The sequence below is a fragment of the Pelodiscus sinensis genome, chromosome 1 (assembly GCF_052426305.1).
Source record: "Pelodiscus sinensis isolate ZL-2025 chromosome 1, ASM5242630v1, whole genome shotgun sequence".
In the NCBI taxonomy this organism is placed as follows: domain Eukaryota; kingdom Metazoa; phylum Chordata; order Testudines; family Trionychidae; genus Pelodiscus; species Pelodiscus sinensis.
In genome coordinates, this window is record NC_143052.1 from 68,034,456 (window position 1) to 68,056,424 (window position 21,969).

Sequence of the window (21,969 nt, forward strand, 5' to 3'; positions counted from 1 at the left end):
TTTTTTTTTGAAGGCTCTAAAAAAGGTTGGAAAATTTGTAAATATCCAAGAAGTAATGGATCAATGGACGCTACAGATGGGTTACCCTGTTATCACCATCATGGGAAATGAAACTGCAGACAATATCGTAGTAATCTCCCAAGAGCACTTTATTTATGACATTGATGGTAAAACCAAGGATCCTGACCTTAGGAACAACAGGTACATAAATTTCTCAATAAATATTCATACTAAAAGTTGTAGTTGCTTAGCTACTTCATACCAATATTTTAAAGCAGAAGTCGGCACAGAAATCACTTAGCTTTGCCTAGAATGAATGGCATAATATGGCCCTAACGTTTTAATTGTATTAAAGATGATTCTTGTAAAAAAGATTAGAATTATATTAGCATAATAAACAACAAAGAAAAGCTTTTATGAGCACATTTGCATCTTTAGAGCTCTCTCTGGCTTTTTTCAATCAAGGGATACACATCTATTCTTTGGCCTTTTCTTTTGGTTTTGTGCCACTCAGCGAAATGCATCAGCATGTGGCTAGAATTCTTCTGATGCTGCATCCTCGAGAGTAGCTTTCAAATGTCAGCAGGAGTATTCTCTTATTTTGACAGAGAATTTTAATCAGCAATCTCACAACAGCTTGTAGCTGCTTGTATTGATGCTCCCAATAGACTGGTCATGTGCAAGGGAAGGCTAGATAACTTAAGATTAACATATCATGTGGTAGCCCCTGAACAAGTATAAGCTTTTGGAAGTGCTTAAAATACAGATAGTGGCTATTTTTTTTAACAGTACAGAGTTCATTGTCAGCATACTAGACAAGTTGACTGTAAGGGCTTGTGTACATGAACCATTAATGTATGGCAGTGGAAGTGCATTACCCTGTCATATACTAATTGTCTGTGTGGACACTGCTGCTAGTCAGTAAAAGTTCCCTAGTGTGCTTTGATTTACCGCACTATTAAATGAGAGTGGGTCAGTGTGTACACAGTAGTAGGTCCACATGGACAGTGTATGGCAACTAATGTACTGTAGATTTATGCCCTAGCTTGCCAAGCACTAGTGAGTTGTCTAGACAAGCCCAAAGTGACTTTATGCCTCCCCAGATCTTGGATTCAGTCAAGAGCCATACTGAACCTCAGGGGCAAGTAAGAGCAGCCACATAGCTGCTTACGATAGTTAGAACAGTTCCTTAGGAATTGATAGAACACTTAGCTCTCTAATCTCACACCTCGTGGTTTGCATCATACTATCCTCTCTTCCCAGAATATCTCCCCCCTGTCCCAAGATAGTTGCAAGATACCCCATGCACTGTGGTGCCAAATGAGGTTGAAGTTAAGATGATTAGATTGGTTTATGCCTGCCCAGGACTCCCTGACATTTGAAGTTAAGACGTCTTTAAGGTTGCTTTGCTGGGATCAGGACCTTTCCCATCAGGTTGAAAGCAAACTCAAAATGATCTGCTTGGGCTGATCTCTACAACATTGCTATTTAGTGTAAAGGCTGCTGTCTTTACCAACTCTGATTGAATGGTGCAAGGATCACCCTCTGAATTTTGACTTGTCATAGGGAAGACAATAGAAATAATTTAGAGGGAGCGGTAGATGCAGATGTTCACTTGATACATTTGGGTTCCATGGAACAATATTCCTTTAGGGAAGTTGGATTTTTTGAAGTACTATACTGTAATTTTGTTCTCCATTGTTTCACATGCCATGGATGCTGTGAAACTCAAACATAAATATGGGCATAGTTGTTTCACTGGCTATAATATTAGCTGTCTCATGCATACACTTAACACTTAGTTGACACTGGCCCTATATTTGTTAAAGGACAAAAAAGTGAAAAAATATACATCAGGGCTGTGTCTACACTGGCACCCTTTTCCGTAAAAGGGATGCTAATGAGACACTTCGGAATTGCAAATTCCGCGGGGGATTTAAATATCCCCCGCGGCATTTGCATGAACATGGCTGCCGCTTTTTTCCGGCTCGGGGTTTTGCCGGAGAAAAGCGCCAATCTAGACGGGATCTTGCGGAAAATAAGCCCTTTTCCAGAAGATCCCTTATTCCTACTTGAAAGAAGGAATACTTCTTGAAAGTAGGAATAAGGGATCTTCCGGAAAAGGGCTTATTTTCCGCAAGATCCTGTCTAGATTGGCGCTTTTCTCCGGCAAAACCCCGAGCTGGAAAAAAGCGGCAGCCATGTTCATGCAAATGCCGCGGGGGATATTTAAATCCCCCGCGGAATTTGCAATTCCGAAGTGTCTCATTAGCATCCCTTTTACGGAAAAGGGTGCCAGTGTAGACACAGCCCATGTGTAGCGATACTCATAGTGACTCATAGTGCAGCGGTACTCATCCAAAGAACAATTTATCTTTGTATTACATTTATTTGCGTAATGATTTTGTCATGGAATGCTATGCATACAATAGAGAGAGAGAGAGAGAGAGAGTGTGTATATCTGTGTCTGTCTGTGTGTGTCCCCCCCCCCCCAAGATAACACAAGTAAATTTTATTATTCAGGAAAGCAGTAGGTACAAGTTGGACTTTCCTGGCCCTGCACCCTTGGGACCTGACTAGTCCCAAATGAGGAAGTTTGCCAGACCACTGATGGTCAACTCTGGCCCCTGGGCTCTTCTGGGGGGTTGCCAGCCTCCTATTAGGCTCCCTTCATGGCCTCCGAACCTTGCTGCAGACCCAACTACTGAGCTCCTCTCTCCACTGAGTTTCGGACTGGCAGCCCCCTAATCATGGGACCAACTTCACTCCCGGCTGGGCTCCTTCTCCATTCCTGGCCCCTAAACAGGTTCTCCTTCCTAGCCACAGGACAGGCTCTGCTCCCAGCCTTTTGGCCAGACTTCGGGCTGCAGGTGCCCTGGACATGGGACTGTCTTTGTTCCCGGCGCCAATCCAGGCAGACTCCGGGCCAGTGGACTGGCTCCACTCCTGGCCCTTCAAGTGGGCTCCCAGCCCTCAGCTCTTCTGTCTCCAGACTCCCAGCTAGCCCGCACTCCTAGCCACTGGGGCTCTCCAGTCCAGCAACATCCATCATCCTGCTAGACCATGGATGTTGCTGGCCCATAGAATCTCTGACCAAAGAGATTCAACCTTTAACAATGTTTAGATAAGTTAAATGTGAAAGGGCCACATATATATTTCATTAACCTCTCCAACTCATTTTCTTCCAAACAATATTGAAGTCACGAAGGTTGGTTATAAATTAACAATGGTTATACATTAATGTCCAGAATTTTATATCATTGATCATTTATAATGTGTTTCAGCAGATTGATTACTCTGATGTCCCTGAGTTTATGGCATGCAGGCTCTGACAGCAATTCCAGGCCCCAGGGTAGGGCAGTCATTTCCCCCCACACATGCACAAGCTGTATCCATGCAGCTGTGGTTCCTGATATTGGGGTGGTGCTGTGCTTGGGTTGGCTGGTGCCCAGTGAGTTGCTGGCTGTGCTGCTGGATGCACCTTCCTGGCACAACCAGGGCTTCCGCATGCCCACTTGGTGGGGTTTCCAACTGTCTAATCCCACATACCCAAAGCCTGCTCCAGCTCTGAGGACATGCCTCGTCCTGCTTTTTCTCCAAGGCCTCATCCCCCCGCTTGCTCTCCCCAACCCTCACTTTCACCAGGCTGAGCCAGGATGTTAGGGTGTGGGTGGTGGTGTGGGGTACAGACTCTGAGAGGGAGTTTGGATACTAGGTGTGGGCTCTGATCTGCAGGAGGGGGTTATAGTGTGGGAGGGGGTGAGGGCTGCAGGCTCTGGGAGGAAGTTTAAATGTGGGGTGTGGGCTGAGGCAAGGTGTTGGGGTGCAGAAAAGGTCAGAGGGTCAGTGGTTGGCTCCTGGAAGCAATGGCTACACCCCTCTGGGCAGGGGTACATGGTGGCTCTGTGTACCGTTGCCTGCAGGCATCGCCCCCACAACTCCCAGTTCCCAGCCAATGGGAACTGCTCAGGGTGGGGGACAGCTTGCAGAGACCCCCCTCACAGGGGCCATGGGTACGTATTGGCCACTTCTGGGAGCAGTGCAAAGCGAGGGCAGATAGGAAGCCAGGCGGTCTTAGGCCCTTTTAGATACCTTGGGCCCATGGGCAATTGCCCCTTTTGTGCTCCCCTGAGGCCACACGATACAAGAAATTACATTTTACAAACAATGTGTACAGGGGAAAACCGCAGTTTTCTGCTTGTTTCTTTAGGTCACTCAATGCAGAAAATGCCATGTGACAGATTCTTGACACACTTGTGCCTGTAGGCTCTGTTTGGCATTGTGGGAGATGTAGACATACATCACCTTAGCAGCAGGCTGTAGCACAGGTAGCATCAAAGATCTGATCTGAAACCTACTGAAGTTTATAGAAAGTCTGTCATTGACTTCAGAGGATTGTGGATCAGACTTCAGGGAATCAGTTGCTCTGCAATATTTGTAGAGAGTACAGAATGTATTCCTGGGCCTAGCTAGGTTAGCAGCAGATAAGGAGGTAGGATGAGGGGGATAGCCATTCATTCCTGCCCACTTCGTGGTGGTTACTATTGATTACAGGGCTATCCCTGTACAAGAGCTAAAAATTGTATCAGAGCACAAGTTGGGGAGCTTGTCCTTCACACTATCCTCTCGACTGGGCATTCTTTGGCTTATATGTCTGTACAAATTTTCTTAATTCAAATAGACCTCATCCTTTCACTGTGGGAAATTCCATGTATTTTTTCCCCCACAGATTGCGTCTCTGTGGAAACAGATAATGTCATTTTCAGGAATAAATACAAATCTACTGGAAACTTTTTGCAAAGTCTGCCAAATCTTCCTCTAATCTTTTTTTATCCCAAACCTGTAGCACCCCCATTTTCAATTTGCCTTGAGACTCAGTTCTTAAAGCCAGATCTTTCTATTGATTTTATGTTGAATTTCTATTGCTTGCATATGGAGTTCCATAAGCAAATCTGATAGGATTTGTCTGTAATATTTTAAGTTCACATGTTATTGTAAGATTTAAGTAGGGTGTTTAAAATATCTATTTATACATTTAACTGAACATTGAATGCAAGTTTTAAATATAACAAAAGTAATCAGAAACTCTCAACAATTACCTCCCCTCTCCCCCTGACCCTAAACAGAAGGCTGGATTCTCAAGTCTCAAAGGGTATGTCTACACAGCAAAGTTATTTCAAAATATCAGCCGTTATTTTGAAATAACTTTACCAGCATCTACACAGCCAAACCACTATTTTGAAATTAAATCGAAATAGCAGAGGGCTTATTTCTAAATTGGTAAACCTCATTCCACAACGAATAGCACCAATTTCGAAATTAATATTTAGAAATAAGCATCGTGTAGACGCTTATTTCGAAATAGGGGGCCTCCAGCCCTTCCCAGGGTGCCCTGGTGGCCACAACCAAGAAAACTCCTCTCCCTCCCCGCCTCTCTGGAGCCCTTAAAGGGGTAGACTCTGACCACAGTGCTTGTGCCAGCTTCAAGCCTGTCAGCCCAGAGCCAGCAGTTGCTGCACCTGACCCAGTGGACCCAGCATGAGCCAGGCAGCCAGTGCCAGCCAGCCCTCCACCACTCCCCAGGACCAGTCTGCCAGCTCCCAGGAACCTGTCAGTGGCCGGAAAAGGCGGGAGCCTGCCTGGTCCAGTGTGGATATCAGGGACCTAATTCAGGTTTGGGGGGATGCCTCCAACATCCATGATCTCTGCACTAAATGGAGGAATGCAACCGTCTACAGGCAGACGGCTGCCAGCCTGGCCTGCAAAGGCCACATGCAAACCCAGGAGCAGGTTTGCATGAAAATAAAGGAGCTGAGGCAGGCCTATGCCAGGACCACAGGGGGCAGCTCCCAACCAGGGGCAGATGCAGACCCCTGTCCCTATTTTGATGCCGTGGACCGCATCCTGGGGGGCAGAATGGTCTGTGCCCCCTCAGATGGTCATCGATCCTGGGGCAGAGCTTGCTGCCTCCTGCTGCTCCAGCCCCTGCTGCCTCCCCAGCTACTGCTCCTCCTCCCACTCTTTCTCCCCCTCCCGCTTCTTCCTCCCCACACCCCCAGGGATGCCAAGGTCCCCCACACCCACGGTGCTGGGAGACAGTTGAGCTGGCGAGACCCCCAACCCTGAGCTTCTCCTCCCCTTGCCTCCCCCTGCTAGCTCCCCCCTCCCAGGTTTCCCTCTCTCCTCTCCCCCCCTCCCTCCTCCCCTCTCCCATCTTCTTTCCCCAGTCTCACCTCAGTTGCATTCCTTCCCCCACCCCAGTTTTGTTCAATAAAAAGGCTTTGTGGTAATGAACACATGTCTTTTATTGTACAGCAGGAAGGGGAGTTAGGGAGGGGGAAGTGGAAGGACGTGAGGGAGGAATGAGGCACAAGCCCCCAGTGGGGCACGCCAGGGAGACTGTTACTGCCTGCAGAACGTGCTGCCAGGCTCACAGCAACACGCCCAGGAGAATCACCGGAGTGCCCAGGGGTGACTCCAGCTCCATGCTGCAGAGTGCTGTGGTGTCCTGAGTGAGGGCAACCAGAGCATATAGAGAAAAAAATGCTTTGCTGTCCCTCAGCGAGGTAGGCAAGCAAGCAGGGAAACCTTAGAACCGGCTGTCCGGGGGGTTCCGTTTAAACACAGGTCTCAGATAGCCTCAGGTAGCAGCCACACAAGGTAACTCCTAACCTGATGCCCTGCCAGAACTGGTTCCAGCCGGCCATAAATGCGATTCAGCGTCTAATCAGTATGGATGCACTATTTCTAAATAGCAAAATGCTGTTTTGAATTGCATTTTGTGTCTAGACGTGTTATTTCGAAATAAGCTATTTTGAAATAATGCTGTAGTGTAGACATACCTCCAGTCTACTTCACATTTCTAGAGTGGTGTAAAGTAGGAGCAAGTTATATTAAAACTTCTTTGACAGACTTCTAACCTCCTGCCCCTCAGAGAGGTGCATTAACTATATTTATGAAAAGGAATCCATGTAGGTAGGTGCTGTAGGTATGCCACAACATTGGCTGTAGTTTAGAGATGGCCTTAGGGTATTAGTTGCCTTGTGGCCTTTTGAAGTTCAGGGCTAGGGTTTTGGTTTAGCATAAGTGGTGGTTAGGACAAGAGAGGGCTCAGTCTCCAACTCCAGGGCAAAGAAGGGAACAGGGTAATGCAGGTGGAGTGCCCAGCCTCTGTGCTGAATTCTGAGCAATTGGAGCTAGTTTGCTCAGTCCTGGAAGGGAGCACTGCTTCCCAGCATTGCGAAGGGAGGGAATCCTGAGATGGTGGTGGAGAGAACTTTCTGGGTCAGAGGGATGTTCTGAAGTAACTATGGTGGGGAGGGGGGCAAAGAGGGAAGGAGGAAATGTCCTGAAGTGATTTGAGGGGCGGGTGCTGAGGGAAGAAGAGTTGTTGAAGTGATTGGGAGGGAAAGGAGAGCCTCAGGAGAAAGGGGGAATTTGAAGTGCTACATCTGGTGGCACTGGGGGCAGAGATGTTGCAGGGGAGGGCCCATCTCTGCCTGAATGAAAATGTCAAGTGATGCTCTGGTAGGTTCAAATTTATGAGCACTAAGAAACAGCTGCCACAGCAGGGCGTAAGGCCCAGCCACATGAGGCATGAGCCTAACTGTGCGGTGGGCTCAGCACAGTCTCCTTCCCCCAAGAATTTTCACCAAGTCCTTATGAAGATAAAGGCTAGTCACACTTTCCCCAATTCTGGGAGATTGAAACCTCTGATTGGGTCCCAGTTCAGGCCCACTGACTTGCCTTTGCTTTAGAAAGATTGATTTTAGACTAGGTTTGGCACGTCTCTTTTGATATAAAAAAAGAGAGGTGTGAAATATTTAAGATCCACAGCTTTGTAGTAAAAATGTCTGTGCTGCTCTCTACACCAAAGTACTTGTGTCATAATTAACTATTTAAGATGCAGTACAAGCCATCACACTTTGTATGTTTTTAGAAAAAAAAATTAAGGACAATAAAAAGTAACAGCACTGTTTCCAAGGGACTAAATGCCAGAATGAATACTCTTTTTGCTGTAGATAAGAATTCAAGTGTATGTATTTGTTTTTCCTAGTCTAACACAATAATCCACATATATACTTAAATTAGTAGGAGGAAAAGCTGTGTTTTAAGGGCTGGATCTTCAACATGTGACTTAGTGTGAATTACAGTTACACGTACACAATTTTAAACACTACTTTGGTGTATAAACATTATAGAATTCACATAATCCTGCTTCCATGCACAAATGAATATTGATTTTACAGGACACCTCAGACCAAAAGATATTTTGTGTGAAATAATGAGAGAAAATAAGATATTACAGATTCCTGTCCCAGGAATGCCACAGTATACAGGGCCCTATCCAGAGTCCATTGAAATCAATGGGAGTCTATTGATTTCAGTGGGGTTTGGGTCAGACCCATAATGATACGATTAAGATAATGTTCTAATCTGAAGCCATACAAAGAGAATTACTTTTTATGGTACACAGGGCAAATTCTGTCCTTGAATAAGTACACAAAACGTCCTTTGACTTACAGTCATGTCTGCATGTCTGGGGACATGCAGAATATGTCCTGGCATTACAGGACTGCACAAAATGAGGAGATAATCCATATGACAGGGTTCAGTGGGTTTCCCTCATGACAGAGAAAATCATAACTTCAAGGCACTGAAAAGACATCTAGAATCATCCATCACTATGGGAATGATTCACAGGTTTGAAAAAAAAAAATAAGAAAAATAATCTGCTGTCTTGAAAATGAGGTAATCAATTCTGATGAAATCTATAAACCATTTCTGTTCTATATTGAAGGAGAGGCACAAACATGAAGCTCTCAGATACAGAGAGATTTTTTTTTCTTTTGAAAGTACAGAGGACTTCTTTTTAAAAATAGAAATAATCTCTTTACACTTAAAAATATTAGATACTTTCTGACTGAGATGGAGGGCCGGGAATGGGTACCGTGGCCAGTGGAGGGGGAGGGGGGCGCGATTCAGCTACAGTTCATAGTACCATGGGGATTCCTAGTGTCTCTGTGCAAGTGAGCACTGTTTTCTGGAGCAAAGGCACATTTTTATAGTTCATATGTAGTACTTCATGATACATTGTGGGAAGGGGAAACCCAGCTAACCTCCTCAAAAGACTATGAAAGGCCCTAAACATAGTAAAACCACCATAGTTCCACTGGCTGTGGAGAAGGGCGTCTGTCACACAAGAGATTGTACACTCCATATATGCTGCAGAATTTTTCCTCCATGGTGCCTCTTTCTGTTAAGCTGCTGGGGGAAGATTAGTGGGATGGCAGAACCAGGTTACGAAAGTGACCTACACCTAGCAGCTACTTCAACCTAGAGAGTGGCTACTCCACATCAAGCTGGATGGTTGATTGGGGGATTTTTTTTAATTGAAACTCCTCTCAACTCCCTGCACAAAACTTACTCACTCAAGCCTTGCAAGAAAGGGGCAGCACTTTCCCCTTTAATAAGTGAAATTATAAAAACATAGCAACACTGGGACATTGCCATGTGTATCCCCATTTGTTATATGTATCACAATTCAGGTGACCAGGAAACAAACATGACAAATCAGCAAAAGCGACAAGGGGTCCTGTGGCACCTTATAGACTAACAGATGTATTGGAGCATAAGCTTTCGTGGGCAAAGACCCACTTTGTCCGCGGCATGTCTTTGCCCACGAAAGCTTATGCTCCAATACATCTGTTAGTCTATAAGGTACCACAGAACTCCTTGTTGCTTTTGCAGATCCAGACTAACACAGCTACCCCTCTGATACATGACAAATCAGGATACTTTTTTCCAGAGGTGGCCACAGATAATTGTTCATATAAGACAAAGCCCCTAATATAAGAATGTCTGGTCATTCTAATGAAACAAAAAACAGGACTGTGTGGTACTTTAAAGACTAACAAGATGGTTTAATAGGTGATGAGCTTTCGTGGGCCAGACCTACTTGTCCTGTTTTTTGTTTCAGCTGCACCAGACTAACACGGCTACATTTCTGCCACTGGTCATTCTAATGGCACTAACCCTGAGAGGCCCAAATTAAGGATTGGGATCCCCTTGTAAGTACACTGGTGAGGGAAGTTGTTGAACAGAAAGCTAAGTCCTTACAGACCTCTGAAAAGTGGTAATAAATATCTCAGTGTGACTCACTGACTCTCTCTTATGATTATGAAATAACCTTGTGTAAGTATTATTAATATACAAGTAAAAAGTTTGTAAATGTTTAATATTAAAATAGTATAAATATGCACTAAAACAATACCATCAATTAAGTAAAAAGAACAAATTAAAATATATTTATATATACACACAGTTTCCCTTTACTGAATTATTTACCTGTAATAAACAACTCTCCCACTTCCAGAATAAAGGTTTAACTCACCCACTTTCCCATCTCTTTTTTGAGACAAGCTCAAACGATTGTTTTCTTTTTATATCTTTTTATATCTGTCATCTTTATAGTATGGCATATTAAGCTTAAGCTGCTGGAAATATCTGTGTTGTCACCAAAGGGCCCAGTTCTGCCACCTTTGCTCACATTGATTACTACTGTGGGTATTCAGCATGAATAAGGATAGCGGAATTGGATGCTGAAGAGGTGGGATGCTATTTTATTTTATATGTAATACAAAAAAAGAAAAGACTAACGTAATGTGCCAAGAGTTGAGGAAACACCCTCCATCAAGATAAGCAATTACATCAAGTGGTGAAGGAGTTCAAATTCACATACTTGCAGGCCTGCCAATAGGGGCAATTGCACAGGAAAAATGGGCAATTTAAAAGGGTCTGAGGGTCCCCGGCTGCCAACATCATTGCTGTCCAAACAGCAGGGATAAGGCAGGTCCTCCCTCCACACAGCTCCCAGAAGCAGGGAGCTCCATACCTGCGATCCTTGGGGAGAGGAGTGCTGATTTTGCAGCGCCCATTAGTCAGGAACTGTTGCCAATGGGAGTTTCAGGGGTTGTGCCTGCAGACAGATGCATGGGGAAACCTTCTGGCCCCTTGTCTAAAAGCTGCTACCAGAGGGGTCTTCTGATTGTTTTGGGTAAATGTCAAACCCCTGGTGTACCCCAACACTCTACCCGAGCCCAGAACTCACTCCCCACATCTTAACTCCCTCTTTGCATCTCTCCACACCCAAACTCCCTCCTAGAGCCCCCTCGTCTACACACTCCCTCCCAGAGCCTGCATCCCACACCTGCTCCTGGACCCGCATCCAAATGCCCTCCCAGAGCCCAGTCCCTCACCTCCCCACATACAAACTCCCTTCCATATCCTGCATTGCCTCCCGCATCCAAACTCTCTCCTTGAGCCTGCAATGGAGAGTGACTGGAGTGAGCAAGAAGGAAGCAGCCAGCTGGAGGGGCGGGACTGGGGCAAGGCCTCATAGAAAGGCCTTGCTCAGGGTGGGGCAAATATCTTTGGATTTGGCTAGCTAGACAGCTGGCAACCTTGTTGGGCAGGCATGAGGAAGCCTTGGCTGTGTTGGAAAAGTGCACCCAGCAGCTTAGTCGGCAGCTCAATGGGCACTAGCCAGCTAAAGCGCGGCAATGCCCAAATGTCAAGTGGACTGTGTCTATGTGGGCATAGCATGGGGGTCTACTGACTGTTCTGGCTTGGAGCTTGCTATTGGGGGGCTTGCATACCTGGGGTCTACTCTCCCAGTCAACCTTTCATGTGAAATGGAATTCAGTATCCACATTGGAAAAGCTGCCACAACAACATCTAGACTGAACACTAGGGTATGGCAAAACAACAAACACACGAAAGATCTGTGTGTATTGTGCAAGTGTTATTGTCACACTTTTGTATGGAGCAAGAGGTGGACCTTATATTCTCATCAGGAAAAGAGACTCAATAGCTTTCATATGCGTTGCTTCCCTCGAATCTTTACAATCTCTTGGAGGGAGATCGTCATGAACACTGAAGTGCTCAAACAGGCCAGCATATGCCGTATGCAAACAGTCCTTAAACAGAGATACTGAATGAGAGACGGTGCATCCCAACAGACATCCTCTACAGCAAATTGGCTTCTGGAAAAAGACCCAAAGGACATACTATTTTTCAAACCTCAGTGGGTGAAGTGATATTGTATCATATAGAGTTATGAGAGGAAGCAGACTGACTTAGCTGAGGAGAAAAGAGTTTGCAAAAGGTAAAGCCCCAAAGGGTCAAAACATCACCTTTAAATGTGACAGATGTGGCAGAAATTGTGTCTCTCCAGTGGGTCTCTTCAGCCATGTCTACAGCTGCCCTAAAACTGAGTAAATTCTCTATCTCCCGGGGGTGCGTACCCATGATTTCTTAAGACTGAAGGAGTCTTACTACTGTGGAATGCAAGAAATAAACAAAATGGGATAAAAATATCAAAACAACTGAAATATATAAAATGTCAGCAAAAGATCAAACTTTTCTTTATTATGTAAACCAGATCTCTATCCTGACTTCTGTGGCTGAACTAGCTAAAGGTACAAGGAAACTCTTTCTGCCACTTGTACTCTTATGTTCAGTAAGGGTGTGTCTACCCTGTGGTGCTAGTTCGAAATAAGTTACTCAATTTGAGCTATGCATATTGCATAGCCTATTTTGAGCTTATTTTGAGATAGTCTATTTCGAAATTTGGTGCTATCTACACAGTGCCAAATTTTGAAGTAGATCGCTATTCCGACAAGTCCTTTAGTCCTCATGGAATGATGTTTACCGGGACATCGTAATAGCATGCCTGTTATTTTGATTGCATTTTGAAATAACGGGCATGCTGTAAAGATGTGGAAAACACAATTTTGGGATACAAGATGTATCCCAAAATAGTGCCACAGTCTAGATGTACCCTGAGGGACAACTATAATGCCAGTAGTAGAACTCTTCCTGAGCATAGAGGCAGTCCACATTTCAACTCTTGTCAGGAACCAGCACTGTGTGGGTGCATGCTACATATCTAAGTAATAGACACAAGAGCTGCTTATAGCAGTGTTCCCAAACAGCCTCTCAGGCTTATGCAAGCAGAATGTCTTTGGCCTCTGCCACTAATTTGCCCAGTGCTCACTCTGCCCAATATATAGGTTTGCCTGTAACAGACACATTTTGTATCACTTTAATCTATAGAAGTTCTTTTCGTATGTTACACTGTGGAATCAGAATATAAAATGCCCTTACAATCTGAATGCGTGCTCCTGCATTGATGTCACTTTTTCAGCATGATTGCTGCTGTGAGCAATGACAGAAATGCTGGTTTTAATTGAACCTGTGATTTCCAAATCCATTTCACAGTTTATACTTGGTTTGTTTCCCACGATGGAAACTTTCAGCATATTCTGATGTGCAGTGTGGTTGCAACTGTTAATGTCGTAATGTGCCAAATACTAAAGAGGATAAAATTGGTATAGTGTGTTGTGGCTTTCTACACAGTGACAGTAGTCTCATACACTTACAGACATTGGACTGACAGTGAAAAGCTTCAGCTCTTTTTTTATTATGGCTGTGGGATATAGTGCTTTCCAAATATTTTCATGTACTAATTTTCATGAATTATTGGATGCAACATAAGTTAGTTAACCCCTATATTTCTGACTTAAATCATTGAGAAGGTTTTGGGCTTATATGTTATAAGTTGAAATGGGATAAGTATGCACTCAGGTGAGTAGTGCTCCTGGAGTGGAGCAGAACAGTGACAGAGGAGAAATTGGTGAGGGAAGGAAGGGAAGCCATTTTTGGGCATGGAGGGACCTGCTGCTTTTTGTGATCAAAGGGTGGTCCACTAGTCCAAAGAAGAATGAAAATCTGATATATCAATAGTCTTTTGCAGTTTGAAGATGGTTGTCTTCCATTAATTGACATCCAGTTATGACTGATGGATCTGCAGGTGGCTAATGATATTAGTTTGATATCCACAGGAAGATTTTTTTTCCTGGAGGAAGGGGTGGAACATGTTGTGTTGAGCAGTGGTGCATCCTTCCCAATTTTCTTCTCATCCTTCCCAATTTTCTGTTTCCTGTTGTGGTGGTTACATCTCAAAATACACAAGGTCCTTCTCCATTTTGGTCAGTTGAGGGCATGGATTTTACATAAGTTTATGTTAACATTGCATTTCTTTTTGCCTACTCTTTGTCTATTGGTCATGTCACATGCCACATCTGTCACATTTAAAGGTGATGTTTTGACCGTTTGGGCTTTACTTTTTACAAACTCTTTTCTCCTATTGGCCATGTTGTGAGATCATTACCAGCTTTGGGAGTCGAGTTGTATGGCATTTGAAGAATATGGCCAGCCCAACAGAGTTAGTCAAGATAAGAAGAGTTTCAATGCTGGATTTTTGGCTTGGGACAGAATACTGATGTTGGTACATTTGTCATCCCCCTTGATTTGGAATATGTTGTGGAGGCACTGTGGATAGTACCATTCCAAACCTTGAGATATCTGCTGCATGTGACCCAGGTTTCAGCACCACACATGGGAAGCCAGGTTTGATTCTTGATGTCAAAATCTTCTAACATGTTTTCTCATGCCGGTGCATCTTTTCACACTGGTGCATCGAAGGCAGTGTGGAACTTCTTTGCTAATGTCAGCTCTCTGCAACAGATAGCTGCTAAGGTAAAGCAATTCCTCTGGCGTTAGAGGGTTTTATGTTACCCTTTAAGCCATTTAATTTGGAGCTCAAAATGGGGACTAGGGCTTTCATCATTGAGATTTGCCTTCCTTCCCATCAGAAACAGCTGTCTCCCAAGCCTGCTTCAGAATCTGGTCCTCCCGTTGTTCTAGCACAAAATCCTTATCTTCTGATAACCTATTCGGATTTACACTTCTGTGGGCCTCTGAGGTACTGGGCTGAAATACTGATATTCCTAGCCAACGGGAAGGGCCTTTTCTAATTTTCCATGGTGTTGTACCCCTCACACTGGCCCACAAGCTGATTCATTTTCAAGACTGGGCTGCTCCATCATTTCAGGACCTTCCCAAAATATTTCCAATCCTATCCTAATAACACAAGGTAGGCCAGAGGAGGCCAATAGCCCTACTGATCAAGTCTCAGTTCGGTCTCCTTATCATCAGCTACATTTCCATCATGGGCTAAGGCTGTACATAGCTGTGTATTACTTGCAAGTACAGGGGCATGCCTGATATATCGGGGGACTCTACCATAATTTATGGTATGATTATTCAGCTGCATCTGGAGTCTACCACCATGCCTATGACCTTTAATCCAGTGACTCATTCTCTGGGATTAGCATCTTGGCAGGGCTTTGTTTGTGCAGGCTTTCCATGCCTGTCCATAGTTGCAGTACAAAAGTAGCATTTCTGCTTAAGAAGTCCTTTCCGGCCACACATCAAAACCATTCCCCCTTGATTTTTGGTTACCTATCCCTCCTCTGGGGGTTCCTGGTGGGACAACCCCCCCCCCCCTTCTCAGGGACCTTGGTTCTCTTTTGGCTCTATGTTGGTGGCATGGGTGGCCTGTAGAAGAGTGACTGGTTTGGGAACCATTGGCCTCTTCTCCTAACCTGGCTTCTACTAGGGATAGATGTCTGGAGTTTGGATGCCTAGTCGTAGGTGTCAGCTGAACCTCAGCTGCCGCACAATTCTCCATCAAATTTATAGGCTCTGCCGGTGCCTATGGTGCTTCATCCATTCTTTCCTGATAACTGGGAGAACCTGGACAAACTGCACCAGCACAACAGCTTCTGCTACTTGTACTCTGGTCCACTTCTGTGTGTCCAGCCACCAAAACTCTTTCAGGCATTTTGCCACCAGGCTGAGTTCCCAGTAAGCACGTTTCAGGTGGGGTTCCCAGAATGCACATTTACTTCCTGAATTGTCCATAGAATGTCTCAGTCTTGATATTCATGTAGTCCAAAATGGTTGATGTTTCCTTAACATATTTTACCACGTCCATGGCAGCTATGCCCCTGTAGGCTGCTTGGGGTGATTCCTTTCAAATATGGGAAGGGGGGGGCAATGTTCCTGCAGCCAGCACCCACTTGAAGGTAATGAAGAAGGCTTCTGGGTTGTCTCTGGGACCCATTTTCAGAAGCCTGATGGGAAGCACAGCCGAAGAGCATCACCCCAGTATCCTGGCACCATCACATTAGATGGGGACTCAGGAGTGTCCACACCTGCTGGCTTAGGAATTTCTGTTGATCCTGGTGCTTTGCCACCAGCTTCTTGGAGTAACTGCTACTATTACAGTTGGGCCACTTCCTGTTGCTGCAGGGAAGCTGTCTGTTGCAGTAGCTGATCCTGTTGTTGCTATTTCTGAGCCGCCTGCTGCTGTTGGCTCTCTACCATCTGTTCAAGCAGCTTTTCTGCATTCATGGTCTCCCTTGGGCTGGTTTTGTTGGTAGGTTTGCTGCCCTGTCAGGACCAAGTTGATGCCCTCGTTCTCCACTTGTGGTTGGGGAGGGAGTTTCTGAGCCCAGTACTGTTATCTAGCAGCAAGAATCTGTGGCAATATCACCCAGTGGCAAGAGTCTACAGCTGGCAGAAGGGGAACCTGGGCCCTCCCTGCTCCAACAGGTTCCACCCCATGGCCCTGTGTCTCACTGGTTTGATACTTGGTAGGGAGGGGAGTGCTACCAAGCCTGCTTCCTGGGCATTTCCTCCCATAACCTCAGAACAAGCATTGGCCTCTGAACTTATGGGTGATTTTTACTGGCATTGATCTGCAGGCTTCTTTTTCACTCATGGGCCTCTGTTCCTGGTGTCCACAGGACTCTATGGTTGACCTGCAGCTGGGTCCGATTCAGAGGGTGTTCAGAACTTGTACCCTCCTTGCAGCAGCTACCAGTGTAGGGGTACTGCCTCGATCTGTCCACCTTAACTGAGTGGGGCTGCTCCCTTTTAAGCCCTGCTCTCATTGTGAGCATGCCTAGCAGCTGCAGCTGGACTGAACCTTCTGGTCCCAGAGCTGCTTGCTAATCCTTGGTTCCCTGCTATGGGGCTTATACAGTCCATCAAGGGACAAGGAAGTAAGTCACTCCTTATATATAGCAGTAATTACATTCCTAGAAAACCACATGTTCCATGAAAATATGCTATAGAAACTAAAGAATAAATGAGAAAAATAGGGTTATGTTTCAGATGTGACAAAATTGGACATGTTGTAGTCACAGAAACGGGTGTGCAGCATGGGCTCTGGGAGGGAGTTTGGGTGTGGGAGGTGCTTGGGGCAAGAGGTGTGATGCGGGAAGTTTCTTGGGGTGCCAGATGTGGGGGGCACTCACCTTAGGTGGCTCCACACAAGCTTACTGTGTCTGCTGTTCCTAGTGGAGGTGGAGGAATGGCCAGGCAGTGCTGCATGCTACCTCTGTCTGCAGACAGTGATCAAGTAGGGATGGGGACAGAGCTGCTAGCTGCTCCCCTTCCAGAAACAGAAGGCATAGGGAGATGCTTGCAGGGAGCCACCCAATGTGATCACCCTTTGGATATGAGATCCTAAGTGTCCTCTCATGCCCCAGCCCCTTTCCCTGAGCACACTGCCATATCCAGGGGCGCACTATTTAAAAATAGTGCGTGTATCATAAAAATGGGTCACTAAAGGAAAAACATATTTGTACAAGCATGCATCAAATCAGGGTTTTCTAAGAAAGGCATCTGGCAAGACTCCAAATAAAATCCATGTCCAAATGCTATTCAAATTATCAGGAGTGTATTTCAAGGAGATGATGTAAGGCTTAGAAAATTAGGATAGGAAAATCTTTGAGAGACATGGGTAAGTATTATTATCTTCACTGAACAGGCCTAAGATCTGAAGCACAGAGAGTTCAAAACTGACATTTTCAGCAGTGGCCTTTTATTTTGGATGCCACAGTTTCAATCATCCCAGTTTGGGAAAGCATGTGCTCGATGTCCATAGTTGCTAGGCAGCGATAGCATCATTTGAGGTCATGTGCAGTTGTAGATGCACAACCCCTCTGACAATCAGCCTGCTGATGTCTCATATTGGAGTTCCAACATGGAGACCCCAAATAACTCACCTTTCTTGAAAATTTGGAAGCTGGTAACTTTCCTAAGTCACAAAATGAGTTGGCAAAAGTTGGAAACTCAGTTCAGTTCCCCTCCCACAATCCATTGCTCTAATTATTGTTGTCTCATTTTACTTCTAATATGCTTGCATTTTAAGTGTTCATTTATAACCTTCAGTCCTTTTAAAAATACCATTAAACTTAAATTCAGTAATTTCCTATGACAGAGAATACCACAGATTTCTACCTGCTGCCAGTCAATTTAATTGTCTCCTTAGTCTTTTGATGTTAGGCTAGATGAAAACTCAGTCAGTTTTTCCTAAAACATTTTAAGTTTTTGTATACTTGTGTCATTTCATCTTGTACTTTGTTTCTCTCAAATGCAAGTAATCAAAGATTTTATGTCTTTTTTATATCTAAGTCCCTCTACCCTCTTGTCATTTTAGTTGTCCTTCTTCAATATTTTGAAGTTTAGCTGTGTCCTTTTTAAAGAGGCAACCAACAATGAAAGCAGTATGATCAGTGCAGATCATTGATTTATTTGAGGCAATTGTATTAATTGCAATACTCTTATAAATGCAATCTAGAATCCTATGCCCTGAACTTTGAGCAGTCATATTCATTGAACTATTATGATTAGAATGGGTGAATTTTTTTAACTGATTCTAAACCCACTCAAACTATTGTGCTGTGGTGATCAGTTATTGGGCCAGAGAGAAAAAAAAAATCCAGCAAAAATAAAGTGCATAATAAAAATAGCATGGGGGGGAGAGGGAGAAAGAGAACAAATCCAAAATATTTAGGCTTGGCAGAATTCAATTTTCATTTTTATAATTATAATAGATAACACTGGTGTTTATTTTAAGCATTTTTTCAGATTTTCTTAATTTAAATTTTCAGTTATGGAAAATATTGAGTTTTTGCATTTTTTAAAATTTTTATCCATTTTAAATGTTCACAATTATGGAAAATTATAGGTTTTAAGCATTTTCTTCAATCATTTTTAATTTTCATGTAGCAGAAAATTATGGAGGGGGATCAGACAGTACAAGGTATTCAGACATGTCATTTATTGATAGTAGACAATGAGATTCAAAAATTTAAAGCTTTGTAACCATTAAAACACAAATTGTCAACATGACATATAAAAATATACAAAATAAATATCCTTAAATCAAAGTCTAAAAAGTTCTCATGCAGCATTTTTATTCGTAAACTTTGCCTTTGTAAATGTGATTAGTATTGATCGGAATACTTTTTCAACTGGTATGTGTATATTTGAGTATGGGTACAGTTATGGTGAAGTTGACATTTACCATTAAATATCTTATATTTCAAACTTAAAAATGACACTGGAAAAAAGTAACAGAGAGGGGAGGAGTGTGAATGGAAAAATATAGGACTGATGTGTGAAATTGTGGTCCTGCTGAAGTCAGTGCAAAAATAAATATTGAAAAAATGAGTTTGAATTACAGGAAAAAAAGGTTAAATAATGTAAAGAAGTAGTTCAAAAGATATGCATAATATAAAAACCCAAGACCCTTGCCTCTTCTTTATAACTAGCCTATTAGCCTGTCATAAGACGGGATTTTCAGGTCTCTCCTCCACGTTCGTTTTCTCTCCTGAGCCTCCGGTCTCTCGCTCCATCTCTCTCTCTCTCTCCTCCTACTACTACTCCCCCCCTTTCTCTTTCAGGTCTCCGCCTCCTGCCTCTCTCTCTGTCTCTCTCTTTCTCCTCTCCTCCCCCTCCTGCCTCTCACTCGGGGGACCGCGGAGTCCAAATGGTCACTTGCACCATGCTGCGGCCTGGCTGAAAGGTGCAGAAGTCAGCCGAGCGCCATGGCAGGAGGCGAAGAGGAGCAGTGACGTTCACGGCCAGGGGGCGGGCTTGGAGCCGCTGTTGCACCGCACGTCACCACCCCACCCCCCTTCGCCTCCCACTGTGGCACTTGGCTGACTTCTGCGCCGCTCAGCCAGGCCGCCGCGGGGCAGCAAGCAGACGTTTGGGCTACCCTGTGGCGGTCCAGCTGAGTGGCGCAGAAGTCAGCTGAGCACCACGGCAGGAGGTGAAGGGGGGGCAAGCGGTGACGTATATGGCCAGGCCCCACCCCCTGGGCATGTATGTCACTGCCCTGTCCCCTTTCCTCTGCCGCTGTGACACTCGTCTGACTTTTGTGCCGCTCAGCCATGCCACCGCGGGGGAGGAAGCAGCGCAAGCAGCCGTTTGGGCCCCACACTCCCCATGCAGCACGAGCCGCCCAGAGGGAACAGCCAGCATGTCAGGCAACAGCGCCCCCCAGAGGGAACAGCCAGCATTTTGGTGTTACAAACTCACAGACAGTGGGCTACTATATATATGATGACACGGAGATTGCAGTTTTGCTGGCAAAGAAACTACTGCCCTTCTTTTGGCTTTTCTAAAGAAACCAGCGAACTATTCTGCTGGAAATCAAACATTAGTGTAGTATTACTATCATCCTGGTAGGAAATATGAAGCATCATGTTTGTGTGATAGTTTATTTGGAATAAGTTAAGGAATAAGATATATTCATCACCAAATATGATTTTTTTCTGAGTGAAATAAAGTACACTAATATATGTAGGATATGTAATTATAATTTAACACTTAAGACAAATGTATGTAATCCAAACATAGCATAGTTAACTAGTTTCTTGTATTACATGCATCTCAGCAGTTACTAATTTGTATTACTATATCAAACAGGTTTCTGTGAATTATTCTGCAAGTTGAATGTAGATACAATTGTGTTATATACTGAAGTAGTGCCATAAAAAGCCAAGCAGCAGTACATTGCCTTTAATTGTGAATTGACCTACAACTTGAATTTAACTGCTTTTGAGAATAATGCCTAGTGCATAAACAATGGGTTTATTTGCATTAAAACTCAATAGAATTCCTGTCTTTCAAAGATCTCAAGATATACAGTTGCATCACATATTTCCCACATCCAGTCCAATTTCAAATGTATCTGTACATCAGATGTGGTTCTTTAAAAACCTCTCATAGCCTTGAGGATCCCCACACTTCACTGATCTTCTATGAACCCCATGTCAAGATAACCATCTTTTTTACCCAAGTGGGTCTACAAGTTGGTCTCTCTGAACCTTTTCAGCATCATGTGTAAGTTGATAGCTATAGTGCTCCATTTTCCCCAGATCTGAGGATGTTGCCTTAACAGCTGTCCTGTCCCTACAGGCATATGGTTGAGGGTGGAAGAAACAGCTGGCTTATTTTAAGTCTTTCCAGATTAGTCTCCTCGTCTTCAAGGGCAGGTTTCAATTTTTGACTGGAATTGTTAGCTGCAAGCCCATCCTTTCTGCCTGACACACACACACAAGGTATTTGGATGCTACTAGTAAGTACATCCGTAAGTACGTAAGAAAGGAAGGAAGAAACGATGGACCATCCGACCAACTGCCTGACTTTGGTGGGCAACTCCTTATCAAAACAAATGAGAAAGACAGAAGCTTCCATTTACTGTCACCCCGCAAGCGTAAAAAAATTAATAAAATAGAAGAAAGGAATTCACCAGGGTCCTACAACTATACTGGTGGAGGTAAACAGCTGGAAGACACCATGTGCAGCCTTTAGAGAAGCTGTTGAGAAACTATGAGAGAAGAAACCAAGTATGACTGCCATGCATAGCTGGCCCGGAGCTGGCCAGGGGCCACTAATTAGTTTTTAGTAGTGCCTGATCATAGGCATTTTCTGGAAAACACCTAATTTTGAATGGATACTACTGATTTTCTAACTTAAATAACTGAATTGGTTATATCTGTAAATCAGTTCCCCCAGAGCTCCATTGGGCCCACTGATAATTAGCTTTCAGTAGCGTCTGATCATAGAAACACAAAATTTTGCACGGATACTACTGATTTCCTAACTTCAATAACTGGATTGGTTATAGCTCAAAATCGGGTCCCCCAGAGCCCCAATTGGGCCCCCAGAAGCCCACAGAGCCAGCCCAGTCCTCCCCAT

At 44.3% G+C, this 21,969-nt stretch overlaps 1 protein-coding gene across 2 annotated transcripts in view; it reads left to right on the forward strand.

Moving 5' to 3' along the window:
• The window catches only part of TRHDE (thyrotropin releasing hormone degrading enzyme), a 346,334-nt gene that overhangs the window by 227,479 nt on the left and 96,886 nt on the right, over positions 1-21,969 (forward strand). For both annotated transcript variants that reach the window (XM_075931934.2, XM_075931938.2), the window contains one exon: positions 14-201. In XM_075931934.2, the coding sequence (XP_075788049.2) occupies positions 14-201 (188 nt within the window). The remainder of the gene's footprint in view (positions 1-13; positions 202-21,969) is intronic.